A 16,058-nucleotide genomic window follows, 5' to 3' on the forward strand; every position below is an offset into this window, starting at 1 on the left:
CCCTCTTGGTGTTGCATCGTGTACGACGAGTTCTCATTCCCGTTTGGTGGACGGTATGTGCTAAGATCTTGATGACAAGGAGATCCATCGCAATAGATACAAGATCTATTGGATGCTCATCATCGAGAGGTGGTTTGCTCGCGGTTGCAGACAAGTCCAACACCGGATTCACCCTTTTCCGCTACACCTTTGACAGGTCAGATCCCAGGTCATTAGATCATATCATAAACCAGATTGGGATATCCATACCATGTTCGTTTGGCAAGACGGTGGCATATAATGGTAGCCCAGACGCATTTGTCTTGAAAGTGCTATCAATAGCCCACGCGTTATGATTAGAGAATTGCATAGCCATTTCCAACATCCATTGGTCTTGAATGATAAAGAATGAAGGGCTTTCCCCCATCATTTGTTGCATGAGGATTGTAACGTTGGTGGTAGCACACCGACATGTTTTCAACAAAAGACTTCAAAAAGCACCATGCATAAGCAAGTTTTGGTCACTACAACTCTCCAAACAAATTCAAAATATTATTGACGCCTTTCCTTGCTTCTTTAACATTTTAGCCTCACTCAAGATACATGTCCAATCATCCTTAGAAATATTTCCTTAGAGCACAAAAGAAGAGGTATACCCAAATTCAGTTTCACCACCCACATTGCAATGCATATTTGAAATAAAAGGGAAGACTAGTAAATACCTTGATTTTGCATTTGCAATGACATCATTGAAACTTCACTTGGTATTAAAAAAAAACTGAAAGTCACTTGATCAATGCCAGAAGAGCGTTGATAATGTAATTTCTCTTTTGATAAGGACATGTTTGCAACACTTCGTGCATTGCCAACATCAAATATATTTTCCGCACAACACTCAATCACATTTGGATGGATAGGTAAATGGTACAATTCCGACTACCAGGGACATGTCCTTTATACAAAGGGAACAACAAAATGGAGGCCTTCTTGTTACCATAGAAGTACTCTACTTTGACCTTGAAAGGGCATCCATGCTTCTTTGTTCTTCGGAGCCTTTTTTTGGTACTTGTATTGTGAGGTTATCCACCTCTGTAAGATGTAATCGACAATTCTCTCAGAGGTACCATGGCTTTTACTAGAATGGACCATACCAAGCCTCACTTTATGCTCAACCATAATCTCCACCAAAGTTGCTTTGAGTTCAAACACATCTACACTCTTGTGATGCAAAAGTTGCACATGGGTATGCTTCTTTTGACACTATTGAATGCCTCTAAGCATCCTTTCATCGACTTACATTCACACTTATTGAGAAGGTCCTTCACATAGGCAAGGAGAATTCCATGTCTTTTATTGTCAACACACCACTCCAACTTGATCCTTTTAATGGTATCCTCTATCCCCAAGTGATTTATTTCATGTCCCTTTGTGTGGCAAACTTGCACAATGTTTTCCCATTCTTTGAGCTAAGATATCTTTAGCTTCGGAGATGGTGAGCATAAGAAAAGATAACTCATGCAATCTTTAACATTCCCTAAGCAGAAGTTCTGTAATGGAATTGGCCTATTAACTTGAGAGTAGTGGAAATTAATGAGATTACTTTCGAGAAATTACTTTGTGAGCATAGCGGGTGATCATAATTGAAGATAGCAACATAAACATAGCAATTAGTTAACTTGCATGAACAATACTTTTGCAAGAGAGAGAATTGAGAAGATGGCAAGCTTAAGCATTGAAGCATGGCTCTTGGTTGGATTTGCATTCCATAGCCAAGAGTGTTGGTGTAGACTCTCAACCTCTCTACTTGCTTGGAGAAGGAGAGGGAGCTCTTGCACTTTGCGCTTCACACAATGTGTGTGTGGGGGGGGGGGGGGGGGGGGGGGGGGGGGAGAGAGAGAGAGAGTATACGCCCCAAGATTCCCCTAGCTTCTTTGGTCGACCCCCCCTTGTAGCTCATTCTTGAAGCTCATTGGACCCCTCCAGGCCTAGCCAATCACAAGCACGAGGTAAATCAAGTAACAAGGGTAGCCTTGGGACAAGTATCTCCCTTTCCCCTTTGAGAGAGAGGACTTGATAAATACCAAGCATGCCTTGTGTGAGTGTGAGTGTGTTCTCTCTCCTCCCCCCTCTTGTAGGGCTCGCCCCCTCCTTGTAGGAATTGAATCTTGACTTTTGCGCACCTCAAGCCACTCAAACCTTGGGCCTAGTTCTCACCACAAGCTTGGCCCTTAAGCCCCTCAAGCTTGAGTTCTCACCTCAAGTACAACCCTAGCATCTCAAGCATGAAAAGCACCTCAAGCATCTCAATCATCAAGCACCTCAAGCATCTCAATCATCAGGCACCTCAAGCACCTTAGTCATCAAGCACGACAAGCACCTCAAGCACCTTAAGCTTGGGCCGGGTTCCCACCTCAAGCTCAGCCCTAGCTTACCTAAGGCCAAAGGACCTTTACACTAATTATTGGAGGTCTTCAATGAAGCTAACCCTAAGGTCTTATTCTCCATTGGTTAGACTTACTCTTTGATAGACCATCTCTTATTTGGGCCCCTTTACCATTGGCCCTGTGTTGAGATAGATCTATAAGCACATGTGTATATCTTAACCCTTGTTCCCGTTTATTCTCCCACATTAAATGAGCAGTTTAATATGAGAAAATCAGCTGGGTTGGTTAGATATTAGATTTTATGACATTACCTCTCTCTTGAAATCATAGTCGTCCTTGACTATGAGGTAGAAGAGATAAAGCCTTAGTCATTAGTCAATCTTACTTAGCGGGTAGAGGATCCCTTTTTACCTCTACGACATCTTTCCAAGATGGATGACTAATCCATTTGGTGCTTGGGAGACATAGCTACCGCAAACATATCTGCTCTTTAATCCATTTCATTCTCCCAAAGTAGAGTGACAAATTCTACTTGGTGTTTGAGAGACGTCGTCATCACAAACATGATTCTAAGCATGCATACTAGTTAAATGTGTGCACAATTATAAAGAGAACTAGTCGTATAAGACCTAACATGGGTCATTTAAAAGAAATCTGTACATTTGCTTACTCTAATGTAGCATTGTAAGCATTGACAAGGTTCATACTATCCTTAAGCTGTATTCCTTGCATCCATATAGCATCTTCAAAAGGATAATTTGTGAACTTAATAAAATACTGTCGAATAATCTTACCATGTTGTAGTACCTTGTCTTCATGCTGAAGGTTAGCTTCGGGTTGTATCACCTCTTCTTGGTCTTCAACTTCGGGAGGGTCTTCAATAATTGGTTCACTTGGTGGCTCTCCTTTTTAGAGTTTAAGTAGGCTCACATGAAAGGCATTGTGTATGAGCCTATGGTTGGGAAATTTGAGTTGGTAAGCCGTCTCATTGATGGGCTTCAAGATTTAGAAAGGACCACAATATCTTTTTGCTAGCTTAGCATAATACTTTTGATGGCCCGTAGGATTTTTGCCATGGTTTGCCTCAATGGGGCCTTAGAAAACTTACGCAAGACCCAATCATTTTCTTTGAACGTTAAGGCCCTTCTGTGCTTGTTAGCAACAACTTTTTTCCTTTGTTGAGAGATGGATATAGCCTCCTTAATCTTTTGAAAAGATTCTCGTAGGTCACAACTATAATCGGCAGGCAAAGATCTTCCCATGTACTTTGAGTAGCAAGGGACTTTAGGTCTTTCCTCAATGATATGAAAAGGTGCTTTTCTCGTAGAAGTATGTACAGTATTATTGTAAGCATACTCTACAAGAGGTAAGTACTTTTTTCATTGTGAGCGTTGATCTACTTCGGTAACATAAGTCTTGAGTAGATCCAGTATCGTAAGATTGGCTATCTCACTTTGGCCATCTGTTTGTAGGTGATAGGCCAAAGAGAAATTCAATCTTGTTCCTAGGTTTTCAAAGAGACCTTTCCAAAAATTACTGGTCATTCTAGGATCTCTATCTGACACGATGGATGTTGGTAAGCCATGGTGTTTGAAAATCTGAGATATGGAGAGAGTTGCCATTTGGTGTGCCTTAATAGTCTTTTTGACATGAATAAAGTGTGCTTGCTTGCTAAACCTATCGGCTATTGTCCATATTCCGGTATTCCCATGCATAGACTTGGGTAATCCAAAGATGAAATCCATGGATATACTCTTCCATGGTGAATTTTGGGATAGGCAATGGTGGGAGTAATCCAGGTTGCTTCCCTCTATAATACTTGGTCTTTTGGCATACTACGCATTTTGAAACATACTCTTGTATGTCCACTTTCATGGTAGACCAATAGAAATTCGTTTCTACTCCTCGAAGAGTAGGGTTGAATACCTCTATGCCCCTCATAGGGAGGAGCATGGGATTCATACATAACTTTCTCACGAAGGGAATGGGTAACACATAGCCCATTTCCGTGGAGAAGATAACCATCATACAAGGTGAATGGTTCCTCTTTTTTCCCCAAATCAAGGACCGACCTTATGTCTCTAAAGTCAGGGTCAGTAGCATACTCATCTATTATAGAGGATAGATCATTGTGAGTAGCTATAGACACCACATTAACTTTTGGTCGTCGTGAAAGTGCATTAGCCACTTGATTGCGCTTAACAGCAATGTGAGCAATATGAAAATTAAATCGCGAAAGAAAATTTTCCCACCTCATTTGTTTGTCAGAAAGCTTGGTTTGCGTCATGAAATACTTGAGACTTTGGTGGTCGGTTCATAGAATAAATGGAGTCTCCAATAAACAGTGCTTCCATGTGTCTAGGGCATGTAGAACAACTAAAAGCTCTTTCTCATAAATGCCCAAGACTCGTTCATCAGCATTGAGCCTCTGGCTCTCAAATGCTATGGCATGCCCTTCTTGAAGCAAAACTACTCCAAGGCAATCACCACAAGCATCACATTGGACCTCAAATGGCTTTGAGAGATCCGGAAGCATGAGGACTGGTTGAGAGGTAAGCTTCTCCTTGAGCTTGTCAAAAGCATTTTGCTCCTTAGTAGTCCATACATACTTAACGTTCTTCTTAGTTAAGTCATGTAGTGGTCTTGCTATTTGAGAGAATTTTGCTATGAAGCGTCTATAGTATACGCACATACCGATAAAGCTTCTTAGCTCATGTAGATTCCTTGGATTAGGCCATGCTTTTATTAATCTAACTTCGATGGATTTTACGGATACCATCTTGAGAGATAATATGACCTAGGTATTGAATCTCTCAAAGGAAAAATTCACTTTTCTTTTGGTTGAGGAAAAGCTTGTTCTCCCTCAATGCTTGAAAAATCACTTGGAAATGTTGCTTATGTTCCTCCAAAGACTTGGAGTAGATGATGATATCATCAAAGAACACTCCAGTGAATTTGCGATAAGGTGTAAAAAATTTCTCCATTTAGATGATTGAACGTAGCTGGCGCATTAGTCAAGCCAAAAGGCATGACTAGATATTCATAAAGACTAAACATTGTGCGCAACATGGTCTTTAGGATATCTTCATCCACTATCCTTATTTGATGATAGACAATTTTAAGGTCAATCCTACTAAAGTAGGTAGAGCCTTGTAGCTTATGAAACATACCTTCTATCCGAGGCACGATCTATTTTTGATAGTGATATTACGATATGTACCATCTTTCTTTTGCACTAAAAAGACTGGAGAACAACAGGGAGAGGAACTAGGCTTCACCATCCCTTTGTCTACCAATTTCTGTACTTGCTTCATGATCTCCTCTTGTTGAGATTGAGAGACTTGATAAGGAGGCTCGTGAGGCGGTGAGCTTCCTGGAAGGAGCTCAATTCGATGGTCATCATCCCCTCTTTTTGGAGTTAAGTTTTTAGGGATCTCATCGATGAACACATCTTGGAATCCTTTTAGAAAATTAGACAAGTATAACCCTTCTTGATTCCTACCATTTACATTTGATGAAACATTAGGATCTTTTAGATACTCTTTGAAAAAAATCACGTACGCAAAAACTGAGCTCTTCATTGACTTATCAAAAGCAGGAAGATTTACAAGTGAAATAGTGCAACCACGCTCACTAGCATCTATATACATGTTCTTTCCTCTCTAGGTGAAGTAGATTCTCCTTTCAAGGAACTTCATATTGGCAACCATGCAATCAAACCATGGCGCCTCTAGGATAGCATCCTCATGTTGGAGAGGAGAGATTAAAAAGTCTTCTTTGTCGACATAGCTTTGGACATGAAGCCTCAACTTCCCAATCAAGGGAGTAACGGAGGATTGCTGTCCCTTGAAAGCTATGTCAGCCATTACCTTATCTCCCATCTCGAAAGCTTGAATGCCCAACTTGGTGGCCAACTCCATTGTTATGAAGTTGTGAGTAGAGCCACGGTCAAACAAGATGAAAGTATCATGCTCTCTTACCTTTCCCCAAGCATAGGAAAGTGAGGATCCTTTGCATGAATATCCTCTTTTGGAGCTTCGATGGTGGAAGCACTAGGAGTCTCATTGCAAACATTTTTCTTGGGGCAAGAACGATAGCCCACACTTGAAACACTTATGGTCCTTGAGAAAAGCTTCAAGCTCTTCAGGAGAGAGTTTTTTTTTGCCTTTGTAAACTCCCTTCTCCTTGGACCGATTGTTATTGTTGTTGTTGGAAGTACCTTGGGAACAATTTTGAGCATTGGTTTTCCCCTTTGCATCATTTTTGTCTTTGTTTTCCATGGGCTTGACATTCCATCTAACCCCTTGATGGAAATTGATGCGTGAAGAAACCATGCTGTGTCGGATTACTTCGGTGATAGAACCAGGCCGTTGAGAGTTGATGTATTCGGCCATCTCTTCAGGTAATCCTGCACATAATTGCTGCTTTTGCTCGGAAAAGTCTATCTTGTGAAAGGCAGTAGCCTTGAGATATAAATCCCAAAACTTGTCTACATACTTGTGGATAGACTCATGAGAGAGAAGCTTCAAGCTGCACCATTCGGTAAGCGCTTTGTCCTTTGCATCGCTTGCAAGGAATCTCTTCATGATGGAAACTCGTAGAGTTTTCCATGTCTTTGGGGCTTCACCGTTGCCACGAAGGCTAGCCCACCATTGATGAGCTGATTTTTGGAAGTACATAGCTACATGGTGTAGCTTGGAGGACTCTGTGAAGCCCTCGTCTCCAAAGGCCGCATCAAATTGCTAGATGAAGGCCAACACTTTGTTGGTAGCATCAAAGGTACTATCATAGGTGAGGAAAGAGATACTCTTTTCAACCTCCTTGAACTTCTTTAACTTTTGTGACCTTTGCCATGCAAGGTATGGTTTGCGATGTCCTCCCCTCCAATATTCTCTAGGAGAATAGCCATAGCTTTCGTCGGAAGAGGAGGAAGGTGAAGAAGAAGGAGAAGAGGGTGACCTCTTCTTGCCCTTTTCTTACTTTGTTTCCTCTCTTCCCTTTTGGAGTGACGAGGAGAAGGAATATGTGTAGATCTTTTCCTCTTGGGAGGAGTAGGCGATCGTCTAGACCGCCGTCTTCGTGGAGCCACATCTTCAGAGGAACTTAAAGTTTCATTGCTTTCCTGCTCTTTGGATTCCTCCTTCGTATGGAAGAGAGTCTTGTTTTGGGGGTCTCTTCAAGAGGCCTCCTAAGCTCTCTCTCCTCTTGAAGAGGAAGGGAAATCCCATAAGCACGAAGTTGTTCGTCTTGCAAATCAGGGTTGCCCATAGCTTGCGTCTGCAACCTAGTTACGAGATAATTCACAAACATGGGGGCATCATCATTAGCACCTTCATGTGCAAAATCAAAGCTAGAGTAGGGGAGTAGGTCTAACATAGCAGAGTTGCAGGGGGCTAGCTCCTTTTGGACTTCTTATGGCTCAATAATGGTAAAGCTGTAGGCAAGTCTATAAAGACTCCATTATTAAGTCCAAAGCTCTCGAGGTGTGCACCATATCCCACATAGTGGGCTCAACAAAACCGATAATAGATCCCCGTTCCACTTACCCTAATATAATTAACAACATCAACCATCTATAGGCTACTTAAGAACCTCTCTTCTTAAGCAAGAAAAGAGAAACCAAATGCTATGATACCAATGCAATGGAATTAACCTATTAACTTGAGAGTAGCGAAAATTAATGAGAGTACTTTTGAGAAATTACTTTGTGAGCATAGTGGGTGATCATTAATTGAAGATAGCAACATAAACATAACAATTAGTTAACTTGGCATGAACAATAATTTTGCAAGAGAGAGAATTTAGAGAACATGACAAAATTGAGGACCGGATTTATGTGGAGCCGGTCCCCCCTCCAATAGACATTTGTATTATGATTTCTCCCATCAACAGAGACTTGTTACAACACAATCTTTATGTTCCTTATGACCTAAGTGATGCAATGAAGATGGAAAGCTTCATGCATCACGAGCATAACATAAACTTTGTGGAAAGCATTAACTATCCCAAGCCTCAATCTCAAGACCTCAAACACCTTAGAAGGTGGAGAGAGCTAGTAGGGAATGAGGGTAGGGAAGAGGAAGAAGAAACATTTCATAGGAGAAGGAATTAGTTCCTCACTTATCATCACTCTTCTTGCTAGCATACATAATAGCATAGTAATGAAGATGGAGAAGATGGCGAGCTTAAGCATTGAAGCACGACTCTTGGTTGGATTTGCATTCCATAACGAAGAGTGTTGGTGTAAGCTCTCAACCTCTCTACTTGCTTGAAGGAAAGGGAGCTCTTGCACTCTGCACTTGACACAATGAGGGTGTGTGTGTGTGTGGGAGAGTATACCCCCCAAGCATGCCCCTAGCTTCCTTGGTCGACCCCCCCTTGTAGCTCATGCTTGAAGCTCATTGGACCTCTCCAGGCCTAGCCAATCACAAGCAAGAGGTAAATCAAGTAACAAAGGTAGCCTTGGGACAAGTGTCCCCCTTTCCCCTTTGAGAGAGAGGATTTGAGCGTGCAAATCACTTTTCCACTCTAGTTCACCCTTAGTTTACCCCTAGTTCACTACTGCGACCGAGGACCGGGATCACATCACGATTCGGGCTTCCTTTTTCCGCCTTAGATCCCCCCTCACCATAGAGTGATGAGGCTTTCCCTCCACTGGGTGCGACCTGGCCCTAATAAATCCCGCCGGACACATTGAAATAGCCGTTATTCATTGAGTTTGAAGGCGCAAACGTATCGGGCAATTCGAGAGGGTCGCATCGGTGTATGAGGAATTGAGTTATGGAAGCTTAGAGCTCCTTCACGGCATCCGTTGTACCTGAAGGTACTTCTTTGTACATCCGAAGTATGTTTTGGGGTTCTTAACGCAAGTACCGCTCTGTAGGTCTCCGGAATAAGGAACTTAGGGTTTCCAGAATTTAGGGTTTCGATTGTGCTTGAGTCTGGGAGAGGAGTCGAGCATTTTGTGAGCGTCTTCTGTGCCTTCCAGATACTCCCTATTCCAATAAAATGTTGGATTCATGCAGGGATACAGTCGATGCGAGTTTAGACAGTTAGTGCGTGAACTTTAGGAGGTCATGGGAAATGAGAACATTGGGCGAAAGACTTCTAAAGCAGTTGGGCACCGGAAAAAGTTATCGGATCTCTCCAACACTCCCATCCTTTTGAAATCCAGGATCCATGATGAAAATGCTCAGCTCGCACAGAAAGGAACATTGGCCCAGCTGCAGGAAGTAATGCCTTAAATTGGAATTTGCCCATCGTCCTGCTGGTGTTGTTTTGCTATCATTGTTACTCAGTATTCTACTTTGGTTGTTTCACCATTGAACAGGAACTTGCAAACGTTAATCAGATGCTGGCAGAGAAAGAGTATCCTTATTTTGTCCAAAAAGTTTCTAGAACCTCCCATTTTTCTCATCAGGGTACACTCTCATCTTAAGTGCACGCCCATACTTGTGTGCACACTTCCTTAGTGAGGCAAGCAAGCTGGTTGAGTAATTATTTGTAATAAATTCAGAGCGGGTCCCTTGAGGTTGTAGCTAGATGCTCCTTCACTGGAAATGCAGAGAGATTCTTGCAGAGAGCAAACGTTGCATGGAGAAGTTGTGGTGCAACTACTGTCGCAAGTCCAAGCAGAATGATGAGATCATTTTACATAATTCGCAGTTGTACAGAGTAAGTTGCCTTTCCTTAGCTATGCCCTGTACAGATTTACTGTGGCTGGTTGAGTTCAAGTTTGACTTTTGAAAATCAAGCTCAGTACCAGAGCAAGAATCAAGTGAAGCATTGTGCTAAATGTGTTTTCTTGATGTTTGACCAGGATCTTACACAAGCACAAGATCAAGTACGAAGTTAGCTCTAGTATATTGTTTTCTTTATGTAGCTCCTATTCTGAATGTGTCACTGATCATGGGCTTTTGCATGGCTTAAAATGGTGCAGTTAAAGGTTCTGCAACACGAGAATGCCCAAATGTCAGCAGTTTACAAGGCCTGCAAGTTGGAAATGCAAGTATGGTATTAAAAGTGTTTGCTATCAATCAATTTGATTCTGTGTTCTCCAGTTTTACGTATTCGTATCAATTAAGGTGCTATTAGTAAGCTTGATTCAGCGAGGTACATACGATTTTGGTGGGTCTGTTGACTTGCATGCCTGTAATGCTGTTGATGATGGGCATCATTAGGTCTGTCTGATATAAATTTTGTAAAGAGCAGGAGGGTTTCTTCCACCAGTAGTACTAAGTATATTTCCAGAAAGCTACCAAGGTTACAAATAGTTCGTTATGTGAATTATGGATAGTGTTGACTTAGACTAAGCTTTTAAATCTTGACACCAGGTTCGTTTAGGTCTCCATTGCTCAATTTACTTGCCTTTGAAAGTGTTATGTGCAACACATGAAGGGCACACTTGCCTGGTGAACTCTCTGGACAGCTGAGTTAAGGTCCGCTTTGAAGCTCGTTGCTTCCAATTGTCCATCTATTCCAAGCGACAATTGTTGAGGAATAGGATATTTCTCTTATAGAACACAAGGACCTAATTCAAATCTGCAAAATAGGGGTGGCTTGTGATGGGCCACATAACTCGAACAGATAAGAGATAAGGCAAGGATTCTTGTATGAGAAACAATTCTGGCTTCGTTGTTTTGAAATTCTGGATAAAGTGCTTGCCTGACAAGAGTTTGATAAGTGGGCACCCTAGCTATTTGTAGCCATTCTTTGAGTTCATGTTCAGTAAGGAAAGAAAAATTCCGTCCCCCACTTCCATGCTTATGTTGGTATAGAGGTTTTTTATTCTGTATTTTTTCTCTCTTTGAGAACATCAAGGATGCAAGTGGGGAGGGTTTGTGGTGGGTCACTTACTTGATCAGATAAATAATAAAGCAAGGACTTTTGGACGAAGTGCTTGCCTAACAAGAGTTTGGTTAGTGGTTTTCTGAAATGCTTATGGTGTTTCCCAGGAAAAGCTCAATGATGCCCTCGAGCAGGCAAACCGGCTTAGAAAACTTGTAGAGGCTTCATCGCTTAAACAGGTTTGGCTATTTGCTTTGACAGTTTAATTGAACTCTACATTAAGCACATATGGTCTTAGCATTGTTGTCATTTAACAGGCATCCGACAAGAAATGCCCCCCTTCCACTGAATCTGGCCGCGCTTTGTGTTGTAAGTCCTTTACTGAAGAGAGGTTTTATTGGAGATTGTTTATCATTGAAATGCATTTATAGTGATCATTTTCTTCTGGTTGATATTAGGTGAGATCCCTGCTGAGAATTCTGATGGCATTCATAGTAAGTCTGTATTGAGGAAGAGAGAGAGAAGAAGCTACAAAGAGCCTTCGTTGAAGGCGAAGGTGAGGCAGACAGATCAAGGTAGCACTCATCAAAGTGACTCTACCCAGAGCGATAATAATCTGACCATTTCAGAGCCAGCTGAAGCAAAGAGAAGGGAATTGGTCTCCATTGCAGCGGTGTCAGCATCTTGCAAATCAGACGGACCTCGCATGACAGCATCACTATCACTAACAGAAAAGGACCAGAAAGTGTCAAAACGTAAAATTGTCCCAGCTTCAACTCAAGAACTGTTTGAGGTAATGACAGGGCCAGTTGAAAATGAACCTCACAGAACAGCATCACAACAGTGTACAGAAAAATGTGAGGATGTGTCAAAACATGATATTCTCCCTACTTCAACTCGTGAATCATTTGATAGGCCTCAAAGGAGAGCTGCAAGCTCTGTCGGTTCGTACAAGGAACCTTCCCTGAACACTAAAATGAGAAGAGCCAAATAATAACTGAAATGCCTTGGTTACCATAAGCATCTGTTGCCTCTATTCACTCAGTCTGGGACAAGTTGCTGTTCTGCCATGTTGAGCTTCTTGCTAACAAGGGCTCTGTTGCTGAAAAGTCGGAAATGTTATTGGCATTGTTGCTGATAAGAGATGGAAACGAAGTCGCAGCTAACTTCAGGTAGTCAAAGCTGCAGATTCACTTTGTTAGTATCAAACTTCAGCTTTGATGTAAATTTGCAGGTTTGCATCATGGTTCAAGCAAGTAAGGCATCACTCAAATTTACATGGAAGACTTATATCTCTTACATTGGTACTTAAACTTTTAAAAAGGCATGATTGTGTTGTGTTGGGATTCTGTTGTCCCACTACAGGAATGTGGTCCTTATTATTGAACCTTTGATTATGAATTGGTAATGTAAGTTTGTTTACTGATATTACTTGATAGTATATAAGCTCCCTTGATTCTGATTTTTGCTATGATGGGGTGAATTTGGCCTATAAATAATTCACTCTGAGATGCACAATGCTGGTCTTCATTGTGGCTGCTTATGGTGCCTTTTTGTCTCTTAATGCCAGCCAAACCCCAGTCTCACTTCGGGTCTCAGTAGATAGTGAAGCTTGGTCTTGAATGAACCCCTAGCGGTGGGATTGACCACCGTGAGGTAGGGCACAGTTTCCACGTCAATGAAAACCCACGCGGGCACGTGGTTAGGGCATCAATCTGCCAATGGCGGTGTCATAGGTTTATAACTAGGTTGTGGGAATCGACAGTCCCAGATCGTTGTTGATCGTGGACCAGCCAATCGTTCTGGAGGAAAAATATGGATTGGGTGGGGTTTGATCTCATGACCTCCCCATCATGAAGTGAATGTGTTACCACAACGCTAGCGCATCCATTTTGCTATGTAAGGAAAAACGTAGCATTATATTAAGTAGTTTTGGCACGCCCGCTATCCTAGTTTGATCGAATTTCCAAAAAGTTTACACCGAGTTCAGTTCACACCACCAAAATGCAATGCAAATACCTTGCAAAGCTCACATTGAGTTCACATGCAAGTTCACAATGAGTCTACGTTTGCCTAGTTCACATTTGAGATCAATGATTGTGGTCTTCATCGATATGTGATAGTGATTTTCAAACATAGATCCCCTCCTAAATTGAGGGGTGTGTATGCTTCCCGGGGGGGTGGGGGGGGGGGGATGTCGATGACTTTATGAGCTATCTTATTACTTTACCCATCGTCATCTTAATTGCTCATGCTCATTAAAGACCTCGTGGCCGTTAGTGTTGAGGCTAGTCCACCCTTAGCTTTGGACTCGATTTGATGGTTGATTCTCAACAGTAGAATCTTTAATCCTCCTCAATCACCTTGTCTTTGTAGATAGTGGAGCTTGGCTTGATGGATAGATAGCTTCTCGCTTTGCCTCGTTATTCTTGAATGAACCCCTACTGTGAGGTAGGGCACAACTTCTACGTCAATGTGAGATAGGGCGTAGTTTCCACGTCGATCTTGATTGATATGTCAGATGGATCTGAGTTTACTTTCTATGTCCAAGCTCACTTTTGTCTGGCAATGTATGAGTAAGTCAAGTGGCTAGGTGAGCAACGAAAACCACGCGGGCATGTGGTTAGGGCATCAAGCTACCAATGGCGATGCAATAGGTTTATAACTAGGTTGTGAGGAGGAGAGGGGAGGGGGGGGGGGGGGGGGGGGGGGGGGTGGAACATTTTATTAAGTAGTTTCGGCACATCCTCGATCCTAGTTCACATCGAGTTTCCATAAAGTTTATACCAAGTTCACATTTAGTCCACAGTACCATAATGCGATGCACATACACGTCGATCTTGATTGATATGTCTGATGGATCCGAGTTCACTTTCTATGTCCAAGTTCACTTTTGTCTGGCAATGTATGAGTAAGTGACGTGGCTAGGTGAGCAACCAAAATCTATGCGGGCACGTTGTTAGGGCATCAAGCTGCCAATGGTGATGCCTAGGTTTATAACTAGGTTGTGAAGGAGGGAGGGGGGGGGGGGGGGGGGGGGGGGGGGGGGAAGCATTATATAAAGTAGTTTCGGCACATCCTCGATCCTAGTTCACATCGAGTTTCCATAAAAGTTTATACCATGTTCACATTTAGTCCACAGTACCAAAATGCGATGCACATACACGTCGATCTTGATTGATATGTTTGATGGATCTGAGTTTACTTTCTATGTCCAAGTTCACTTTTGTCTGGCAATGTATGAGTAAGTGACGTGGCTAGGTGAGCATCCAAAACCTACGCAGGCACGTGGTTAGGGCATCAAGCTGCCAATGGCGATGCCTAGGTTTATAACTAGGCTGTGAAGGAGGGGGGGGGGGGGGGGGGGGGTAGCATTATATAAAGTAGTTTCGACACATCCTCGATCCTAGTTCACATCGAGTTTCCATAAAGTTTACACCAAGTTCACATTTAGTCCACATTACCAAAATGCCATACACATACCTTACAAAGTTCACGTACAATTCACATTAAGTTGACAATGAGTTCATGTTTGCCCGAGTTTACACTTGGTTTACATCTAGTTCACATTTGAGATCAACGGTTGTGATCTACACCGGCATGTGACACCGATTTTCAAACATAGATCCCCTCTAAAATTAAGGTTTGTGTGTGTGTGTGTGTGTGTGTGTGTGTGTGTGTTCCGGGGGGGGGGGGATGTTGATGACATTATGAGCTATCCGATTACCTCGAGATTTGTGCGGATCTTTACCCATCGTCATCCCATCGCTCGTGCTCATTAAAGACCCCATGGCCTTTATTGCTGAGGTTAGTCCACCCTCATATCCCGACTTGATTTGACGATCGATATTGTCTCTGACCTTGTTCTCAACAGTAGAAGCCTCCTCAATCACCTTGTGTTATTTAGAGATGTGGCTTACCTTGGGTCCCGAATAGAGCTTGTTTGATGTGATGCTTATTAGAATGGGATGAGTGGACTTCGGCTTTTGGTATTCACCATTTTTGAAATGTTGCGAGTTTCTATTTGTGGTTAGTAGAATGGGACAACTACACCTAAGATTCTGACATTAACATCTACGTCGGATGTGAAGTTCTTAGGACTGAAGAGGGTCAAAAGGGTGAAGGCGGTGGCAAGAGAATATATATCACCGGTGAATAACGGAGCCGTGAAAGGTATAGTCTTATTCGCACCCTCGGTCCAACCTAAAGGGGCGTCTGGTGCCATCTCGCTCCACAACCCCTTTGAAGTGCTGCAAGGAAAGAAATTGCCTAACCAAAGGATCCCCCAAACTCTCCTAGGGTCTCAAATGCGAAGACCGGGCACGGGTCAAATGTCGAAGAGTTTGTTCCCCTCTTCCAATGATGAAAGCCCTGGCTATTCAGTCATGGAACATGAAAGGATTAAAGACCCTTAAGAAGCATACCCTTTTCTAGGAGGAAGTTAGAAAAGAGAAGGAAGTTAATTGCTGGGCTATCCAAGAACATCATCTTGATGCTTGCAGATTCTCAACCCCGTTGTTCATGTTGAGGCCGTGTGTACCAAGTTTGTGGTCTCAATTGCAAAATCAAGACCAATCTTGGGCTATCATGACCAAGGGGATGATTGACAAGGCCAAACTTTGCTCCGAAGGTGGTCAATGGAAAGGGATCGAGGGGCACGACAAACTGTTAGCCTCGGGGTGGGCTCGCTTAAGACTGAGTGGCAGCACGGGAGAGCTGGCGAGAAAGTGCAACAATGTATCAGGGGCACTGAAGTGGGGTGAAGTAACCAGATACTTCCATAACTCCATCTTGCACTGGTCCCCTGGCTATCTAAAGCTGTTGGGGCTATTTTGAACCCTTATTGGAGAGAAATTGCAAGGAAGATGAACAATAAAGGACCCAACAACTATGCCACTTCAGGGATAG

The 16,058-nt window shown here is 42.6% G+C and overlaps 1 protein-coding gene across 2 annotated transcripts; it reads left to right on the plus strand.

The window, feature by feature from the left end:
* Positions 1–9,030: 9,030 nt before the first annotated feature.
* Positions 9,031–12,572, plus strand: LOC147438768 (uncharacterized). 2 transcript variants are annotated; one of them, XM_086484751.1, is made up of 9 exons: positions 9,031–9,186; positions 9,389–9,595; positions 9,694–9,731; positions 9,929–10,037; positions 10,183–10,206; positions 10,303–10,371; positions 11,318–11,389; positions 11,468–11,519; positions 11,609–12,572. In XM_086484751.1, exons 2-9 carry the CDS (start codon positions 9,440–9,442, stop codon positions 12,142–12,144), a joined length of 1,056 nt encoding a protein of 351 aa, XP_086340877.1. In that variant the 5' UTR covers positions 9,031–9,186; positions 9,389–9,439; the 3' UTR covers positions 12,145–12,572. The 2 variants fall into 2 exon arrangements, with proteins under 2 accessions (XP_086340877.1, XP_086340878.1); XM_086484752.1 differs by lacking the exon at positions 9,031–9,186 and having other exon boundaries at positions 9,219–9,595.
* Positions 12,573–16,058: the final 3,486 nt, after the last annotated feature.

Source organism: Adiantum capillus-veneris, chromosome 16, assembly GCF_014529385.1.
Source record: "Adiantum capillus-veneris isolate H3 chromosome 16, ASM1452938v2, whole genome shotgun sequence".
NCBI classification, from domain to species: Eukaryota; Viridiplantae; Streptophyta; class Polypodiopsida; order Polypodiales; family Pteridaceae; genus Adiantum; species Adiantum capillus-veneris.

Coding starts and splice junctions, on each gene's coding strand:
- LOC147438768 (XM_086484751.1), top strand. CDS start 9,440: ATGGGAAATGAGAACATTGGGCGAAAGACTTCTAAAGCAGTTGGGCAC. Junction 10,207..10,302: donor TTACACAAGCACAAGATCAA/GTACGAAGTTAG, acceptor AAAATGGTGCAG/TTAAAGGTTCTGCAACACGA. Junction 11,390..11,467: donor AGGCTTCATCGCTTAAACAG/GTTTGGCTATTT, acceptor GTCATTTAACAG/GCATCCGACAAGAAATGCCC.